Source organism: Arvicanthis niloticus, chromosome 3 (assembly GCF_011762505.2).
Source record: "Arvicanthis niloticus isolate mArvNil1 chromosome 3, mArvNil1.pat.X, whole genome shotgun sequence".
Taxonomy (NCBI): domain Eukaryota; kingdom Metazoa; phylum Chordata; class Mammalia; order Rodentia; family Muridae; genus Arvicanthis; species Arvicanthis niloticus.
The window spans coordinates 136,698,833-136,717,598 of record NC_047660.1 but is presented as its reverse complement, the minus strand read 5'-3'; the positions used below and the strand labels follow the sequence as shown (position 1 = coordinate 136,717,598).

Genomic DNA, 18,766 nt, shown 5'->3' with positions numbered 1-18,766 from the left:
AGTTGTCATTGTAGGCTATTTTACAGTCACGTTGTGGAATTCCCTGTATTGCAGTATTTATATAGGGCCTCTTGGGGTTGTATAGCCCAGGGCTCTGATAAAAATTCATTAATAGTAATACTAAACAGTAGAACTCTTACTTATTTCTGCCCCACCCTTGCAGTTTACTCAGAGTCTGTTTTCTTTAATTAAAAAAAAAAAAAAGAAAAACACTTCGTTGATAAGTCAGTAAATATAATTTTCTTATGATATACAGTTGTGGAAAACATGTAGAGTTTAGGACGGTGATTATTGTTATAAAGCATTGAATGGTATAGAATGAATATGTTGCCATGTCATTTCACAGTGTTAGATTACAAATGTTCTGATGTCTTTGATTTCAAACCATTCAAAGTATTATCAAAACATTATATATGTACTTGTAGCAATTAGTTAATTTCTCCTCTGTCCCCTGGTCTGTAAGAACCAAAATGAACTGAACCTTATTTTGGTGCCCTTAAATTAGCGCAAATGTTCCTTAGTGATCTTGTCTCTTCATGGTTTTGGTTTACCTCTGGCCACGCAGTACAGTAAAGCTAAGCAGGTGTGCTGCTAATGGTGATACTGTGGGGAAAGAAATAGAAATACAACAAGAGTAAGCTAGGATGAAAACTTAGCCGTGATAAATAGGAGTTTCTAAAATTGTAATCATTTTATTGGGAATTAATTTGCTTTCCAATTAAAACAAGAGAAAGGAGAGCTGTTTTCAACATCCTGATTATAATTGTGTATAGATTTAGAAACAGTTTTGTTCTTTCCTAATGTCTGTAGTAAGGATTGTTACTTAAAAATGATTTTATTTCTTACAGAATATCATCTATACACATACTTTGTTCTTAGTTTCACAAAGCTTACAGCTTTCCTTTGAAAATACCAGTTTAGGGATTGGAGAGAAGAGTGGTGAAGAGCACGTGCTGCTCTTCCAGAGAGATGTGGTTCGCAGCACACACACGGGCTCCCAACCGTTTATAACTCCAGTTCCAGAGTATCCAGTGAGCTCTTCATCAGGCACCAGATGTGCACGTGTTGTAGACACACATGTGCACGTGTTGTAGACACACATGTGCACGTGTTGTAGACACACATGTGCACGTGTTGTAGACACACATGAGTACAAACACTCATGTATAAAGTAGAAATAATCTAAAACATAACAAAATATTATTATATTTTTATTACCTAAACAGATGAAATTTTAATAATTTAATAATAATAATTAACCATTTTATGAGCATTTTAATTCTTGTCATTTTAAAATTTAACTTTTTTATTTTAGAAGTTACCGTGTGTTCATGTTCTTCTGAGGTATCAGCAAAATTTGTTCTTCATGCAGTACAGCTTGTGAAGCAAAGAGCATATCGAAGTCACGAATTTTATAAGTTTTGTTCCCTTCCAGAAAAAGGAACACTGATTGAAGCCTTTCCTGTTCTGGTAAGTCTATCTAACAGGAAAATCCAGAACACTCCCAAGACGTTATAGGTTGTACCTAGCCCATATTAAGAGATTCAGATTCTGTTCACGCCTGTCAGATAAGGTAGGATGATTGGTCATTTAATGAAGAGTACTGAAATCCAGGGCTGGAGAGAAGTCTCGGGCTAAGATTACTTGTTGCCCTTGTAGAAGAGTCTGCTTCAGCTCACAGTACCCACTGGGCAGCTTACAACTATCTGTAACTCCAGTTCCAAGGGATCCTATGCCCTCTCTGATCTTCTCATGCACTGGGAAAGCACCAAATGCAAGCAAAACATTTATATTGTAAAATAAAAATAAATCAATCTTTTAAAAAAAAAATACTGAAAACCAAACCAGCTATCATAGTTTTAACTTTAATCCTAGCATTGGGGAGGCAGGAGAAGTAGGAAGATCTCCAAGACCAGCTTGATTTACATAGTGGGAATCTATGCTAATAAATAAAATTTAAGCTGTGTTTCAGAAGTGAATTTTCCTCCTCTATTCTCCCTTTCTTAAAGTGCTATGGTGGAACTCAGGGTCTGTGCATCTAAGGCAAGTACATGAACTGTACCCCAACCAATATTCCTATCTCTTTAATTCTGATACTTGAGTCAAAGAAAAGTTGTAGTCTTGGATCTTCATTGATATTGGCACTTGCTATCTTACTTAAAGTCCCACTGTGAAGAATCTCTAGAAAGTAGTTTATTTTGCAGACAGAATTGTTGTCAGGGCTCTATTTTTACCCATGTTTAGAATGATTAGTCTTTCCTTCATGGAAGGTGAATGTGCTACTGTGCTTGCCATGCTTGATCCTTGGGGTTTTCATTTCCTTCAGTAACATCCTTATGTCTCTTATGTCTTTGTTACTTTGAAATGGGGTGATGTTAGCTTTATTTATCTCCTTAAATGTACTGGTACATTAGGGCTTAGTTTATTCTTTTAAAATTGATACTTAAGTTGCCTGGTGGCTCTGAAACCAAAATACATTCATGCCTATTGAGTATGCCTTATATAAATTTTGTAATACTTCTTCTCATTATGAATCTTAATTATGTTTAAATTGGTCCCAGGGTTTTTTATTATTAATGTACTATGTGCATAAATAAATAAAGTAGATAATGAATGATAAAATATTTTGTTTCATGTTACAAATAAAAATTTTGTTTTGAAACAGGTAATATTTGGTGATATGAGGAAGAATTAGAAAACAGATTTATTCTTTAACATTTTTATTTTTATTTCCAGGGCGGAAAAGCAATTGAATTTTGTATTGCTCGTTGGTGGGCAAGTCTCAGTGATGTCAATATTGATTATACCATATCATTCCATGGGATAGTGTGTACTGCACCACAGTTAAACATTGTAAGTACTATAACATTCTCAGTGTTTTCAGTGTTATTTTTGTTATGAAAAATAACTTTTGTGGTAGATTTAAAACTTAATTAGAAACTAATCTATAAATCTGAATATATTTATTCATGGGTATTAAAACTTGCATTAATGAATGTATCTATAAAATATTGTCTATTAATGTCTGAGAAATTAACTTTAAAATATGTTTTGTAGCATGCATCTGAAGGAATCAATCGTTTTGATGTTCAGTCCTCTTTAAAGTATGAAGATCTGGCTCCTTGCATAACTTTGAAGAGCTGGGTGCAAACACTACGGTATCTCATTGTTTTAAGAGCTACAAAAATTGAATGTTAATGGAAGAATTTTTTTATTGCTTTTTGTTCATTTTTCTAATTTTCATCTATGTGATGCTAGCATTGAAAAAAAAAAACTTGCTGTCTAGGAATCCTCTTGAATTTCCAAAACGTGGCTTAGCCTTGCTTTCTGCCCTCACTGATCCATCGTCAGTAGTGTCCCTGTGTGTTGACCATTTCATTTCTTGACAAAACAAATTAGCAGTTGAGACTGAGACAGGAGAAAAGCAAGTTCAAGGCTACCTGGATAGTGTTTGCTTTCCATGTGTAAGACCCTCAGTTTAATCTCATGTATTACAACAAAGCAAATTAACAGTGTCAAATTTTTATTTTGTGAATGCATTGTTCATTGTTTGAAAAGTTCAGCACTAGAAAATCTCATTGACAGTAAAAGAAATTTGTCTTCTGAGTGTATGTCATAAACTCACTGTGGAAGCAGGATTTTCCAATGTTGGTGTTCTGCTGCTGATACGTTGGCAGTGTCATTTCCTTAGGACAAGGACTAGCTATACTCTTGGCATACGATGTGGCCCAGCCATGCCTGTGCTCAGCGCCAGCACGTGTGACTGAGTGAGCGCACACATCTGAAATGTCTTTTAATTCTTACTGGTAATCATCACCCAGGTGTTGGGATTTGCCTCTCCCAAGAGCTCTTTGGTAACATTTTTAAGTGCTTTTGATCATGAACTTATGCTCATGTCTTTGTAGTATTGCAGTAATTTAGTCAATATTGACTATATATATTAATAATTAAAAGATTGTACAGTTTACTATAAAAGTTTAAGGAGTGGTCTTCACCTGCCATGTTTAACTGCTTTCTTTAAATAAATACTTGATTTAATTAAGTGATGCAGTTGCCTTGTTACAGGCCAGTAAATGCAAAAACCAGACCTTTAGGATCAAGGGATGTTTTGCCAAATAATCGCCAGCTTTATGAGATGGTCCTGACATACAGCTTTCATCAGGTATGTGTTTCCTAGTAAAAAATACCTGGGTAGTAAAACCCCATTTTATGTATTATGAAGTCACAGATGGAAAGATGGGGCTTGTCTTTGAGACCTAGTTTTGATTCATAATTTATTGAGATTTTTTGTTGTTGTTGTTGTTGTTGATAGGACAGGTAACAGATAGAAGGAAGGAGTTGTTACTCTGTTGCCACACTATTTCAGAGGGTACTCTCTGGGCTTGTAGTCTGACAGTACACTGTACCAGAGCCCACCAGCATAAGTTGAACAATCTCTGAGGAGGAAGCAGGGATTAAAGGTAGGAAAGGCAGAAAGAAGACACAGAGACGAGAGATGGAATTGGGAGGACTACTGGTCAGTACCACAGATGCAGCAGTAAGGCATCTGTTCTCATCCAGATGTCTTCCTGTTCCTTCCACTAAGGTCAATAGAATCTTCAGCCCCTCACCTTGAGCCTCAAGTGTACTTCCTCTTACCATTCTATGCCTCAATAGGCCAGCAAATGTGCCAACAAATGCTGACCCATCTTGACTCTGCCTGGCAGGCAGACTCTTAATCTTTTTTTTTTTCTTTTTGCTTCAGAGAAACAGGCAAACTTTTACTCTGCTTTTAAAAGTAGGCAAATGGCTCTAGACAGTACACAGTGACAGTATGAACATTTAGCAGAGGCTGCTCAGCTGACAAAGGACAGAAAGCAGAGAGAAGGGGACCAAGAAAAAAAAATTTAGAGCGTGGCCCCTGCTACCCAGCTTCTTCCAAAGAAGCCCTGCCTCCTAGAATTTCAGTGATCTCCAAAACAACACAACATCACCAGCTGGATGCCAAGTGTTCAGCATATGTGAGAGATACTGCACCTCTTGACCATATAACACAATTCACCATTTTTTTTTTAACACCTAGCCTGATTATGCTCTGCAAAGAGTCAGTAGTCAAAGTAATTGAGATCATTGTAAATGCTGGAACCAGGGGGTTTTTAGAGGCAATGAGATTTCAGTTCATTTTATGCTTGCTTTATTGAAGCATAATATGAATTTAGTTTTAATGTTACATATGGGTAGATTTTCAATAAATTGTTAGATTCTAGTTTTATAAAGAAATAAGAGACTGTTAGAGCTATACATATATATATATATATATATATATATATATATTTGTTAGAAATATGTGTGTGTGTAGGAAGAGCACTAGGTTTATAGATTTTAAAGTTTACAAAAGTGCATCTATTTAATGCCAAGATAGTAACTATTGGATACTTTTTTGAAACAGTGTTATTGGTATTATATATTATATATAAATCATATCAATAATTGTTTTTTTTTAATAGCCCAAGAGCGGAGAAGTAACACCTAGTTGTCCACTCCTTTGCGAATTGTTATATGAGTCAGAATTTGACAGTCAGTTGTGGATTATTTTTGACCAGAACAAAAGACAGATGGGCTCAGGTGACGCCTATCCACATCAGGTATAAATTAAATTATACAAAGTAATAAGTCCCAAATTTCTTGTTAAGGTATAACACTTAAAGGTTTTTTTTTATATACCATAAAAAGTTACATTCAATTTTCTGACACCTATAGAAATGTCGTTTGCTTATTGCAGTTATTAAGCAACTTGACAGCTTTTCTGCCACATACTAGAGGATGTTGCTTACAGCAGTGGCAGCAGAGCAGTGTTAGGTGAGTAGGGACTACAGCCAGGACTTTGCACATGCTCAGCATGTGCTCGTCCACTAGATTAGACCTCTAGTCCTAGTATGTCTGTTTGTTGCAGTATTTCTCCCTCCTACGCACTGCTTCTACTTACTTAAAAGATAGACAGTGAATGGGAGACTGTAAAGTGACCCCATGTCTGAGTGGAACTCTGGGGTTAATAAGACCTGGTGATTTTAGTTTATTAGTTCCTTCAGATCTGGAATTGTACTGAGCATTGAATTTTAGGCTATGCACTTTTTTTCCCACTGACACTAAAGGAAAAGAAAATCACTTGACATATAACTACTTTGAAATTTTGTCTGTGGTTGAAATTGTATTAGAAGAAAGAGATATTTTTCCTGAAATGCTCATGATTTTTTGCTGAATAATAAAATAAGTAATAAAAATTTCTTATGGAACCTTTTGTATTTAAGGAATGATCCTAGTTTTCCCCTGTCAAGCAGGCAGCAGTCATTTCTACAGTCAGGAAGGTTACTTGAATTACATCTCACGTTGCCTCAGAAGACATTGCCTCTGCAGAATACTGACAGCGTCTGCTCCATGAGCATGTTAGCAAAGTGGGAAAAGTAGTAGCTTTTCATCGCTTACTCTCTATGGCTCCTTGTTCTTCCTGCTTGTCATAAAGGGATGCAACACTTCACAGTTAAAATGTCAAGTTTAACAGAAGCCGCACGTGCATACACATGAATGTTTGTTTTAGATAATATACAAATCTAATTTTGACTTTTTGACTACCACTTCATGTTTTTTATGACCCATAAACAAAAATATACTTGCTTCTTAGTTATATATAAACATTGATTGTGTGAATATGTAGATGATTATGTGAATATGTAGATGATTGTGTGAATATGTAGACATGCTGTGGTGCAAAGAATGAGGACCTTGGGTCAGCCCTTACTTGAGTTCATGTATGATGCTGACAGGCTAGCCACTTGATACTTCACATTCTGCCTGTTCACTAGCACCCTAGACACTGTGTATAGATGTCTCATACCTTGTACATTCTGTAAATGGAATCTTTTATCCTTTTACTCTCATTTTACTGAACTAAACTTTTTTCCAAATGTTTTCTTTTTTAGTATTCTTTGAAACTGGAGAAAGGAGATTATACAATTCGATTACAAATTCGTCATGAGCAAATCAGTGATTTGGATCGTCTCAAAGATCTTCCGTTTATTGTTTCGCATAGGTTGTCTAATACCTTGAGCTTAGATATTCATGAAAATCATAGCCTTGCACTTCTAGGGAAGAAGAAATCAAGCAGTTTAACATTACCACCCAAATATAATCAGCCATTCTTTGTTACTTCCTTACCTGATGATAAGTAAGTGTTAATGTTGATGATACTGAATGACATTATAGTTCATTTGTTAATCTAGATTTATAGTTTGCTATCATTTTAGTCTGAAGTTATTTCTCAGTTTGATTTTTGAAAAGTTGGACATGGGAAATATTTCAGTTTGGAATTATTTTGATGGTTTTCCTCTAAGTGTTTTTGTGAAACTTTTTCTTTTGTTACTTTTTCCCTTTTTAATTCTCTCATTAGAATACCTAAGGGGGCAGGACCTGGATGCTACCTTGCAGGCTCCTTGACATTGTCAAAGACTGAGCTTGGAAAGAAAGCTGTAAGTACTAGTGTTTTACACTGAAAGTACATGTTTAAAATTTCCTATCCCTTTGAAGATGGGCTTTAGGTCCATGGTTCAGAAGGAGTGAAAGAATACTTGCAGGGAGGGAACAGTAATTGTTTTTCTTTTTCTTGAGCTGTTAGTGAAGGTGGATTAATATTTGGTGCCTTTTTAAATGTGTCATTTAAAAGTATTTTATGTTCTTTTCCACAAGCCTCATATCCTAAACCTATCCCACCTCAGTTCCTACAGTTCTTGACATCCAGGTCATAATTGGTTGAAGCAGATGGGCTATGTAAAATTATAGCATGTTCTAGAATTTCAACCAACATATTGTAGATATTGGAATAAGTCAGATTCTCTTCATTTGTTTATTAAAACCAATCTGAAGAATTTTTTATTAATGGATAATGGCTCTCACACTTGTGAAGGCTTGTTGAGGTCTTGTATAATTATGTGGATAAATGTATGGTGCTTCTTGTGGTATTGCTTTTTATAGTTTCAAAATGATGCTTTTTGTTTCTAGTTTAAAGATAACTGCTATTAGAAACTTAAAGGTATTTATTTCAGGTTTTTCCATCTTGTTTTTATTACAGATTTGTTGCAGAAATGTTTTTATGTGGGTCTGTCACCCTTAATCGTAGTTCATTTTGGTGTAATACAAGTCTTACATCTGTGCATTTCTCATTTAGCATTAGTTCATACAAAACTATTTAAGTCTGCTTAACCTAATCCTGGGATCTCTAAGTGCTTTTGTCAGAGTGAACTCATCTCATTTATCTTGAAATGTATTTTCTTGTCACTGTTCAACCAAGTTCATATATTCATAGCCACTGAGGACTAGTTTGGGGATTTTGTGCTTAGACGGTGTTCCCCTTGACGTCTCTCAGGGTGCATTTCAGTGTGTGCTCTTGCTCATGCGCACCTCAGTGTCATTTGAAGTAACTCAGCACTTGATACTGGACTTTGTTCTTGAACTGATGTAAGAAATCCTCATAGATCTTTTTGCAGATTTACCTAGATAGCTGCTTCTGTGGGACTTCAACTGAGTTTTCCACCCAGATGATAGATAACTCATCTCAGAAGTCCACTTCTCATGGAAAGTATAGCAGAAAAGAATTATTGGCAGAAGTATTCTTATAAAGATTCAGAAATAGTACTTCCTGACAATACTATCAGAGGCAAGATTGAAATTATAAGTGCTTGGAATTGACTGTTGCTAGCTGACTATAGATAGAAAGGTTGTTTATAAGAAAATAGCAATAATCTAAAATTATTGAGTATAATTGCCATTGGGTCTTTATTTAGACTTTCCTCAGCAGTTTTATTCTTCCTACATTTTGGTAGTTGGAAAGGAAATGCCATTTTACTTCACTTTGCCTTTCATTGTAGCCCTGAATGTTACTTTGGTTTTTTATTTTTTGTTTGCTTTTTGTTTGGTGTTGATTTTTTTTTTTTTTTTAAGAGTGACTTAGGCTTGTGTAATGGTCGTGATCTCCTATATACAATCAGACTCTGCAGACTGTCAGCTAAATTTAAATGTTTTTTTTTTAATGTTTTAATGATAATGGAATTTAATCACTAAATATTTTAAATAAAACGCTAGAAAGAATTTTGCCTTAAAATGGCATATTTGATTGCATTTTTATTTTTAAAAATTGGCATGGCAGTGCTGCTGCTTTCTTTAAAAGCATGCCATTTTGGTCACAGATCTGACCCTTCTGAGTACTGTGACACATACAGATGGAATGTTAAATTGGAAGAAAGTTAGGCAGAGGTGGTATCTCCATCCTGTGTAGATTATGCATGTTTTCTTACAGAATGTCGTTCTAACTCCCAGGGGCAGTCTGCAGCAAAACGACAAGGAAAATTTAAAAAGGTACTGATTGTCAGTTCTTAAAAACGATGTCTTAAAGCCTTATTTACATAGTTATTAAACTTTTTTCTCTCACTATTATAAATCTTTATTTTTAAAGCATCTCTCCCTTAGTTTCCTTTCTTTACGTTCTGCAGTATAGTTCTCTTAGTTAATACCTACAAGCAGTAGTGACGTATTGCCATATGTGGCTTTTTAAACCATAACGCTATGGTTTATTTTCTGTATTTATAGAATATGGAAACCATATTTATTAAACCATATTTTCCTATGGTATGGGTGATTTTTATTGCTTCTCATTTATTGGTATAGATAAATGTCAAGTTGAAAAGTTTGAAATTTTGCACATCCAAAGTCATAAAAGAGATGAATGCAATGGAGAGCAAAGTCATTATTTTTAAAATCTGGGACTGGCAAGATGAGTCAGTAGGTAAAGGGACCTGCTGACAAGTCTAACAGCCTGAGTCTGATCTCCAGGACTCATATGATGGAAAGAGAGTTGTAGTCTGACCTCTGTATGTGTACCATGGCACTCACCTACACACACACACACACACACACACACACACACACACTAAATACAAATTTAAAATGTGAGAAAAATGTAGAAAAAGCTATTATAATCTGAAAGCCATTTTAAATAAAATGATTTTGTTGATAAGCTAGTCTCTGCTCATACATGTATCCTAGTTATGGGAGGACCGATACAAAAGATAGTGAATAAGAACTTCTAATTAGCCTTTAATCCCAGCACTTGGGAGGCAGAGGCAGGCGGATTTCTGAGTTCGAGGCCAGCCTGGTCTACAGAGTGAGTTCCAGGACAGCCAAGGCTATACAGAAAAACCCTGTCTTGAAAAACCAAAAAAAAAAAAAAAAAAAAAAAAAAGAACTTCTAATTAAATGTTGAGTCTGTGATAGAAATATAGACAGATTTGATGCTATGAGTAGTTGATTCTACTTGGTTTCTGTTAGCATATGAGAATCTGTATTGACTGCTTGACTCACATTTAACTTAAAGATCTCTACTCTGAGAACAGAGAAATGGATACATTTGAGGAAGTTCCTCAAATTCCGTGGTCTATTTATCCAAGAGGTGCTGTAATGGAAGAAACAGTTATGTTTTATAGTATTCAGATGTCGTCCAGAATGTTCTTGTTCTGTGTTGATAAGATCTGTTACACCACGGAGAATCTTCTAGTTAAGAAACTGAAGACCAGTATTTCTCAGATGGTTGATTTGACCCATTTGGGCACAATCTTAATCCATTTAATAGATCATAACTGAGCAGTTAAAAAAATCTTATTTATGCATTGCCAAGAGGATGTTCTGAGTTGCCAGGAGGATGGTTTGAAAAGGTTTGCCAGGAACTCAGCTATAAAAGGAAGCATATTTCAATAAGGGTTTAGGCATTGCTTTTCTTCCACTTGTAGTTTTTAGTTGACCTACAAAGTTTTGTTGGGCTAAGGTTGTACAAGGTATAATAGATAGTACTGAAATGTGAGATTATTATTACTAGAAGCTGAATAAAGCTTGTGTAACAAACTTGGGAACTAGAAGTAATTCTGTTCATCCCTTCCTGTCAGTACAAGTACATGGCATAGTACAGCTCTTTTATAAAAAACAAATATGAAGTTACAAAAGAGAATTACTTACACATATAATATAAAATAGTTTAGATACTTTTAATAACCATAAATGGCACCAATGATATTAATCTTTAAAATAGTTGAGCTTTTATAAAGCTTTTACTTTGATAACTAAATTAATAATTGAAGCACTAAACAACTAAGCCTTTTGAACCAGATCTAAGTAATGTTGTGTTATACACTGTCCACTGGGCAGTTACTGGTTTTACAGGTAACATTGTTTCTGAAAAATATTCTTCAGTTTGAACACTACTGAAATACTTTATGGACAGCTAACAAATATTTTTTTTTTAATTTTAATGCTAAGTTTCTTTCATTGAGAACTCTTCAGCTTTTCTACTATGAATATTCTTGATATCTTTTTTTAAAACATCATTCATGATTTAAGGTCCAAAATCATTACTATTAAATTAACTATATATTTGTCCCTTGAGTTGAAAAAAAAATGTTTATTAAAGAAAGTGTGATTATGGTGACACAATCTAAAACAACTTTAATTTTCCTTTTGATTAGGGTTTATAAATACTGCATTTATAATTTTAGTAATAGAAAATTCTTGAAGTATTTTTAAAAGGTTTTATTAATATTTTAATTGTACTGGTTATTGATTTTTTTCTAAGATAAACTTTTATACTCATTTTTAATGGTAGTTCAAGCTTGCTATAATAGGATTTTATATTTTCATAGGTGTTACCTTTTTATCATATACATTAACATATTATTCATATTAAATTCTATTTTATGTTTTCTATACTGAAACAGTAATATAACATGCCTTATCTTTGAAATTCAGAGGAGAAATTGCCTTCCAAAACATAGGTTTCTCTATGTGGAACTGTTTTCCATTTTGTAGCCTGATAAATGAATAGGGACTGTCAGGCAAATGGTGATTTAGAGTCTGTGTACATGCTATGTGAAGAAACTTGATTCCAACGGTGGTAAAATCATATTTGCAGGAAATATTGGAGACTCCTTATATTCTTTCTTCTTAGACAGTTGTGTGTAAGCACATGACAATGAAGCTGCTTTTTTGAGAATTTGATACTATAGGGTCAGGTTTTTCAAATACCTTTTTGCTTTGTCTGGAGCAATACCCAGAAAGTAATCTGCAAACAGCAGTGAAGAAGAAAAAAAGCTGAGCATGGTGGAGCATGTCCATAGTTCCAGCACTGTTAGAGTTTGGGAGGAAAGACTCTGAGACAAAATCATGAATTTAGAGCCAACATGGCTTCTATTGCAAGAGCCAGTCTCAAGGATAAAAACAGTGGTGGTGTTGAGGAAAGAAGGATGCACAGGTGGCAGGGTCCTAAAGAAGCAAGCCCAACAGTTCACCTGTTGTTTTTCTAGTCTTGGACCTTGTGTGAGCCTTTGTTCTTGGGCTCTGGCTCCCTTACCTCAGAGAATATAACAGTGGGCTACAGAAAAGTTTCTTGAGCTTTCTCATTTCTGTTTTCTGCTTTCTGAATGGGTCATGAAGACATGGTGGTGGTGATTTTTTAGTGAGGTGATAGTAGAGCTATACAGTAGTCATTCCTCATATTCTCTTGCATCACTTTATACCCCAGAATTGAGTATCAGATATTGTTAAAATAGATGTGTTGTTTACACATAAAAGTCCTATTTGGGGGTCTCATGTTTTTTGTTTTTTGTTTTTTGTTTTTTTGAAATAATATCAAAAGGGTAGTATATGTCCCTTTGATAATAAAAGTTTATTTTAATGTTAGAAACTTCATTATATAAACCTGAAAATAGAATTTGAAAAGCTGACTTAAATAATTACTTAATTAAGGACACTCAGTTTGTTGCCAAAAATTAAGTCTAAGCATTGGTTAATCTTTCCCAAGCAATGTATGTCTATAGGAAAGATTTATACACCATAGACAAAGTAATCAGCTACCCTTTTCTGCCATCTTCAAAGCAGAACTTTCTCAAAGAGTTGTAGGCTTATTTCCCTGTTCTCTGTATCCTTGATTTTTGTCTCAGGACAGTACTTTTGCCAAGGTGATTAGCAGGCTCCTTGCGGCCAAGTCTCTTCTCCATTATTTTCCATCTTGCATCTGGTTTAGCAGTTGATCACTTCATTCTTTGGTTTGTTTGAAACTCATTTATTCTTGTGAGGAGTGGAGGAGATGAAGAGAGGGAAGGAAGGAAGGACAGACAGATGGACAGATATCTAACAGCAGTCAGTTTTCTCCTTGTATTAGGTAAGATCAGGAATCAAATTCAGTTTATCGTGCTCAGCGGCAGGCACTGTCACTGCCTTGGCCATCTTACCATCCCTATTCCTTTTGGTTTGTCCCTGTCTTAGAGTGTCTTTGGGCCAAGCAGTAATACTAGATCTACTCTCCCCTGTTCTCTTATCTCTGTTAGTCTTATTCGTGTCATGACTTTAAGTACTATTGGTAAACATTCTTAGCTCTGCCTTCAAAGAATATCTATTCATTTTCTTTTGTTTCTACAAGGTATTATTTAGTTCCACACAATGTAGAGATCACTAGGCTTGTTTGCTGGTTTGTTTTCCTACCTCTACTACTTTTCTCTTCTATAGTCTGTTCTCAAGACTTATATCATCAGGAGCTATAAAACATAAACCCAATTTTATATATATATATATATATATATATATATATATATGGTCAAGTCATTAAAAAGCAAAGTCTTTAATCATTGCCTTGCATAAAATATTTGATAGACTTCTTTATATATTTAAAATAGGGTCTACATTTTTAAGCATGTCTCAGCAAACTCTCCATGGTAGTGGGCTGTAGCCCATTTTCTTGGTTTATATAACTTCATATACTGGGTTCAGGTTTTTGTACTTGTTCCATTTCCACTCCTAGCTAGCTCTTGGCGGAAGGACTTTTCCTGTCTTCAGTTAGGTTATTCAGATTTATTCATGTTTTCACTTAGCTTCACTGACCTTTCCATGACCACTTTGTTTGCTTGGTTGTCCTATCTTACCCAGCAGTCACTGTGTGTCCTTTATTGATTCATTTTTTTGTGTGTGTCATATGTCACTATCAGAAATTATTTACTTGTGTGTTTATTGTCTGAATAACTCTAGATAGAACACATATTTATAAGTGCTGGAACAGTACTTGTCTACTCTGTCCTCTTACTAAGAGACCAAAAAAAAATCTTTTTTTAGTTTTAACTTGTTTTCTTCTGTTCAGCTTTAATTGTGAAAGTATAAGGTACACTGTCCTTAAGGTGTCAAGTGCAACTAAGAATGCAAAAGACACTCATAGAGAAAAAGTCTTACCTCTTTTATTTTAATAGAATGGATAAAAACTTCAGTGGAAAACTCCAATAATTGCAGATTGGTATTTTTTATGTTTTTGACCCTTCAGATGTGGAATACACTATAATACAACTCAGGCAGGCACAACCCATATTACAAGACTCTCAGCTTTTGACAATGATTTGAAAGTGTGTGAAATTAAGTGTATTAACCTAAGGCTTTCCTTAACCTTCCTAGGATGTGATCCCTGTTCATTACTACCTCATACCTCCACCAACAAAGACTAAGAATGGCAGCAAAGATAAAGAAAAGGATTCAGAAAAAGAGAAAGATTTGAAAGAAGAGTTTACTGAAGCATTACGAGATCTTAAAATTCAGTGGATGACCAAGTAGGTCATTTTAGTGGATTCCAATTCTCTGAGTTTTTTTCAACTAATACATTGTTTGTATGTATGTATGTATGTATGTATGTATGTATAGATTTTTAAAACTTCTCCTGTTTATACTTTGTATAAACAGACACAATTTTGACAATAAAATATGTGAAATTTTTATTTTAATTTGCTTCAGAGGAGAATTTTATTGAAGGGTATAAAAAAGAAAACAAATAACCTTTTTTTCCTTTAAAAAAATTACCATTGCTTTTACTATTAGAGTAGTTATGTACCCTACTTTTCCAGTTAATTTTTGTGTTAGGTACTTCCTGTGTCATTTAATAATTTAAAATTCTATTTTTAGTGACTATATACTTTATTTTATGAGTACAGTATAATCTATTTAGATTAGAATACACATATATATATATATAATATATATATATATATATATAGCTTTTCTCTGTAATTTTGTAGTGACTTTTTTTATACATACAGTTTTAACTTTGTTTTCTTATTTGTTTGGTTTTAGTTGTTTGAGACTGTTTCATTTATCCCAGGCTGTCCTCAGTTCTCTGGTTGTACAAGAATGACCTTGAATTCCTGGTCATCCAGTCTCCCAAAGGCTGAAATAACAGTCATATACAAGCATGCCTGGCCTAATGGACGTATTTTTAAATTTTCTATCAGATAGTATAATCTAATTGTTAGTTTAGATATCTTTACCTTGATATGTTTCTTCGGTTTGTTTTTGGAATGATGAGTGTGTACCCATGATGGAAAGGCTGCTGTTGCTGACAGTTGGGCTGTTTAGATCACTGCTTTCCTTCAGTTTATTCTTTGGCTTTTAGCTTAGCTTTTAACACAAAACTTCATTCTGTGAGGTTGAATCAGTTGTTTTTTTCCATTGTTTTCTCTTACTGATAGTTTTCTGGGGGAGTCCTCTTTTGCAGACTTTGTCTATACATGTTTATGGATATGTGGCCTGAGAGGGAACAGAAGCTTTTATACTGGGAACAGAATTCCCAGGGATTAAACCAGTATTGTGTCAGTCTGTATTCATATTTGCTAGCCTATTTAAAACTAAAGGTATCTCACCAGATTTCAAAGAACCATGTCTACCTTTGGCTGCTGCGTATCAATAGCAGACAATATAACTTAAATTTCTTCAGAGTTGCAAAGATTTGCTTCTCTTAGGAGAGCCTGAGAAGTCTCTTGATTCTACCATCCAGTGAAACTGGTGGGGACAAAGAAATATATGACTATATAAAGAAAAAGAACTCAAAATTTGTGGAAATGGTTCTAAAGGCAAACTGTAAATGGAGAAGCTTCTAATCAGGAAATACACACACACACACACACACACACACAACTATGGTAGGTGGTAAAGATAGCTCAGTAAAATAGTTACTCACAAGCATGAGAATTCAATCTTCAGAACTCACATTAAAAAGGCAGGAATGGTGGCACTTGCTTATAACCCTACCACTAAGGTGGAGTCAGATGTGTTCATGGGGCTCAGCCTAATGAGCGAGTTCCAAATCCAGTGAGACTTTGTCTCAAAATAAGGGCCAGGGGCCTGAGAAATGATCCCAAGATTGAATCATGGCTCTTCTCACACAAGTACCCAGTTTTGTAAGAAAATGAAAGTATTAACTACAGACTGCAGCCTCCTCCTGCCAAATCTTGATTTAGACTGGCTTAGACTGGCACTACCAAGACATTATCTTCCTTCTGCCTTAGCTTTGTTGTACCATTCCTTACCCTGCACATAGTCTCCTTGTTTGTTGGGGGCTTAGGTCCAGCCTAAAGACCTTATATGTTCTACCTTCATCAAAAGTGCTCAGCTCACAAACTGGAGAAAGAGCTCAGGAGTTAGTGCGTGCACTGATCTTCCAGAGGACCAAAGTTTGGATCCCAACACCCATATTAGGCAGTTCAAAACTACCTGGAACTCCAACTCCATGGATTTTTTTTTTGGGGGGGGTGGACCTCTGTGGACACCCAAATACATGTGATAGATATCCACACAACCATAAGAGCATTCTGAGTTCTTAACCACTGAGCCATATCTCCAGCCCACCATGTTGATGCCTACTTTTATCTAAATGTTTTATTAGGACTCTTAACTGAAGTAATTTTCAGATAGATATATTATGTGTAGCTGGTCCCTCAAATAACTATATTAAAAAATATTTTAATGACTACAGCTGTAAAGCAATGTTTACATTTATTTTTAACCAAAATTTGCTTTTAATTGAAATTTTCTAATATGTCTCTTTTCTATAGGCTGGATTCTACTGACATTTACAATGAATTGAAAGAAACATATCCTGCTTATCTTCCTCTGTATGTTGCACGTCTTCATCAATTGGATGCTGAAAAGGTTTGATATAGTAATTATTTATACTAATTTTAACTCTTTGTATAATAGTAGCTAAAGTTTGTATTTTTGAGTAAAGGTGCATCTCTTTCTGCCTTCTTTTCTTGCCTGAAAATGAATCTCTTCCAATTAAGATAATTATATGTCATTAAGATAGTTATAAGAGCTGGGCAGTGGTAGCGCACGCCTTTAATCCCAGCACTTGGGAGGCAGAGGCAGGTGGATTTCTGAGTTCGAGGCCAGCTTGGTCTACAGAGTGAGTTCCAGGACAGCCAGGGCTACACAGAGAAAACTTGTCTTGAAAAACCAAAAAAAAAAAAAAAAAAAAAAAAAAAAAAAAGATAATTATAAGAACTAGCCACTCCTGAGTCCAGTATTGGTAATGAAGTGCAGCATGCATGTGTAGTAGTTATGTGAGGATGGTACTTGAATGGTTAGTGAGATCTTAAAGCAGGAACAAGTATATGGTCTGGTTTTTGGCCTTAAAGAGTGAGTTGTCCCGGGCAGCTGGAAATCTAAACACTTTCAGAAACTACTTTGTTACCAAAGTTTTTATAATTCCAGATTGTCTAATATAGAACATAGACAAGCTGTTGTTACTGTTAATGGGAGTAGGAACATACCAGAATCATGAAGGTTTAGACTGAACTAGAATAGACTATTTAAAGGAGGCCTCTTAAAAGCAGCTTGACAAAAGAGAAAATAACTAAGTAAACTGTTCGAGATAGTCGTAGTTAAGAGTCTTGGTTATAATCTTTGTTTACTCTTATTTTAATGATTGTTTAGAAAAAATGCTTGGGAATGAGGATTTAGGGGATTTTTAATTTCTGCTTTTTCATGTGACGTGGCATAAAATAGAGATTGTTATCTCTAAAATCTTAATGGTATGCTAGAAAGGAATTTTCCTTGTTTAAAAAGAAGTCATTTTGGTAAACTTTATATATTTGTTTTATTTTCAGTTCTGAACTTAAGTTAGATAGTGTCACACCTGAGGTTGTTTTTTAGGAATACTGGAAATGGTAGAAGTCACATTAGTAGATAGCACAGAGTCCTAGGCCTACAAGGAAGTACATAGTACCCATAGAATTTCATGGCTGCGACAGTAGACATAGAATTTTAATGTACTATCTTATACATTCCTTTATTTCCTACCCAGGAACGAATGAAAAGACTTAATGAAATCGTTGATGCTGCCAATGCTGTTATTTCTCACATCGATCAAACCGCTCTTGCAGTTTACATTGCAATGAAGACTGACCCCAGGCCTGATGCAGCTACTATAAAAAAGTACCTAACCAGTAAATAATCTTTCTTGCATCTCATTTCTTAGTTATTTGTTTAATAATTAGGGATTAGTGTTGAAGATTTATTTTTTTAAAGCATACAGTTAGGATTGACTTTTTTTTTCAATTCCTCAGAAATTTTATAATTTTCTTCAGCTTTTTAAAACACAGCCCAAGAAAATAACCCATGCCCACTCTTTGGTTGGTGGTTTAGTCTCTGTGAGCCCCAGTGACTCCAGGTTTGTTGACTTTGTAGGACTTCTTGTGGTGTCCTTGACCCCTCCAACTCGCTCAGTCCTATTCTCCACTCTTGCACACAACTTCCCGAGCTCCTCCGGATGCTTAGATATCTCCTTCTCTTTGCATTGGCTTCTGGATGAACCCTCTCAGGAGACTCTGCAAGCATAGCAGAGTATCATTAATAATGTCAGAGCTTGGCTTTTTCCCATGGGATGGGT

General features: G+C 35.0%; 1 protein-coding gene across 3 annotated transcripts in view; it reads left to right on the top strand.

Annotated features, from left to right (window-relative positions):
- Tpp2 (tripeptidyl peptidase 2) overlaps nt 1–18,766 on the top strand; it is a 70,059-nt gene that overhangs the window by 40,203 nt on the left and 11,090 nt on the right. The window contains exons 17-27 of one of the 3 annotated variants that reach the window (XM_034497907.2): nt 1,316–1,470; nt 2,737–2,853; nt 3,058–3,158; nt 4,066–4,162; nt 5,487–5,624; nt 6,957–7,201; nt 7,424–7,502; nt 9,346–9,384; nt 14,506–14,657; nt 16,932–17,028; nt 18,182–18,312. In XM_034497907.2, the coding sequence (XP_034353798.1) occupies nt 1,316–1,470; nt 2,737–2,853; nt 3,058–3,158; nt 4,066–4,162; nt 5,487–5,624; nt 6,957–7,201; nt 7,424–7,502; nt 9,346–9,384; nt 14,506–14,657; nt 16,932–17,028; nt 18,182–18,312 (1,351 nt within the window). Of the gene's footprint in view, nt 1–1,315; nt 1,471–2,736; nt 2,854–3,057; nt 3,159–4,065; nt 4,163–5,486; nt 5,625–6,956; nt 7,202–7,423; nt 7,503–9,345; nt 9,385–14,505; nt 14,658–16,931; nt 17,029–18,181; nt 18,324–18,766 lie in introns of all 3 variants that reach the window. The other 2 variants (XM_034497909.2, XM_034497908.2) reach the window with 2 other exon arrangements.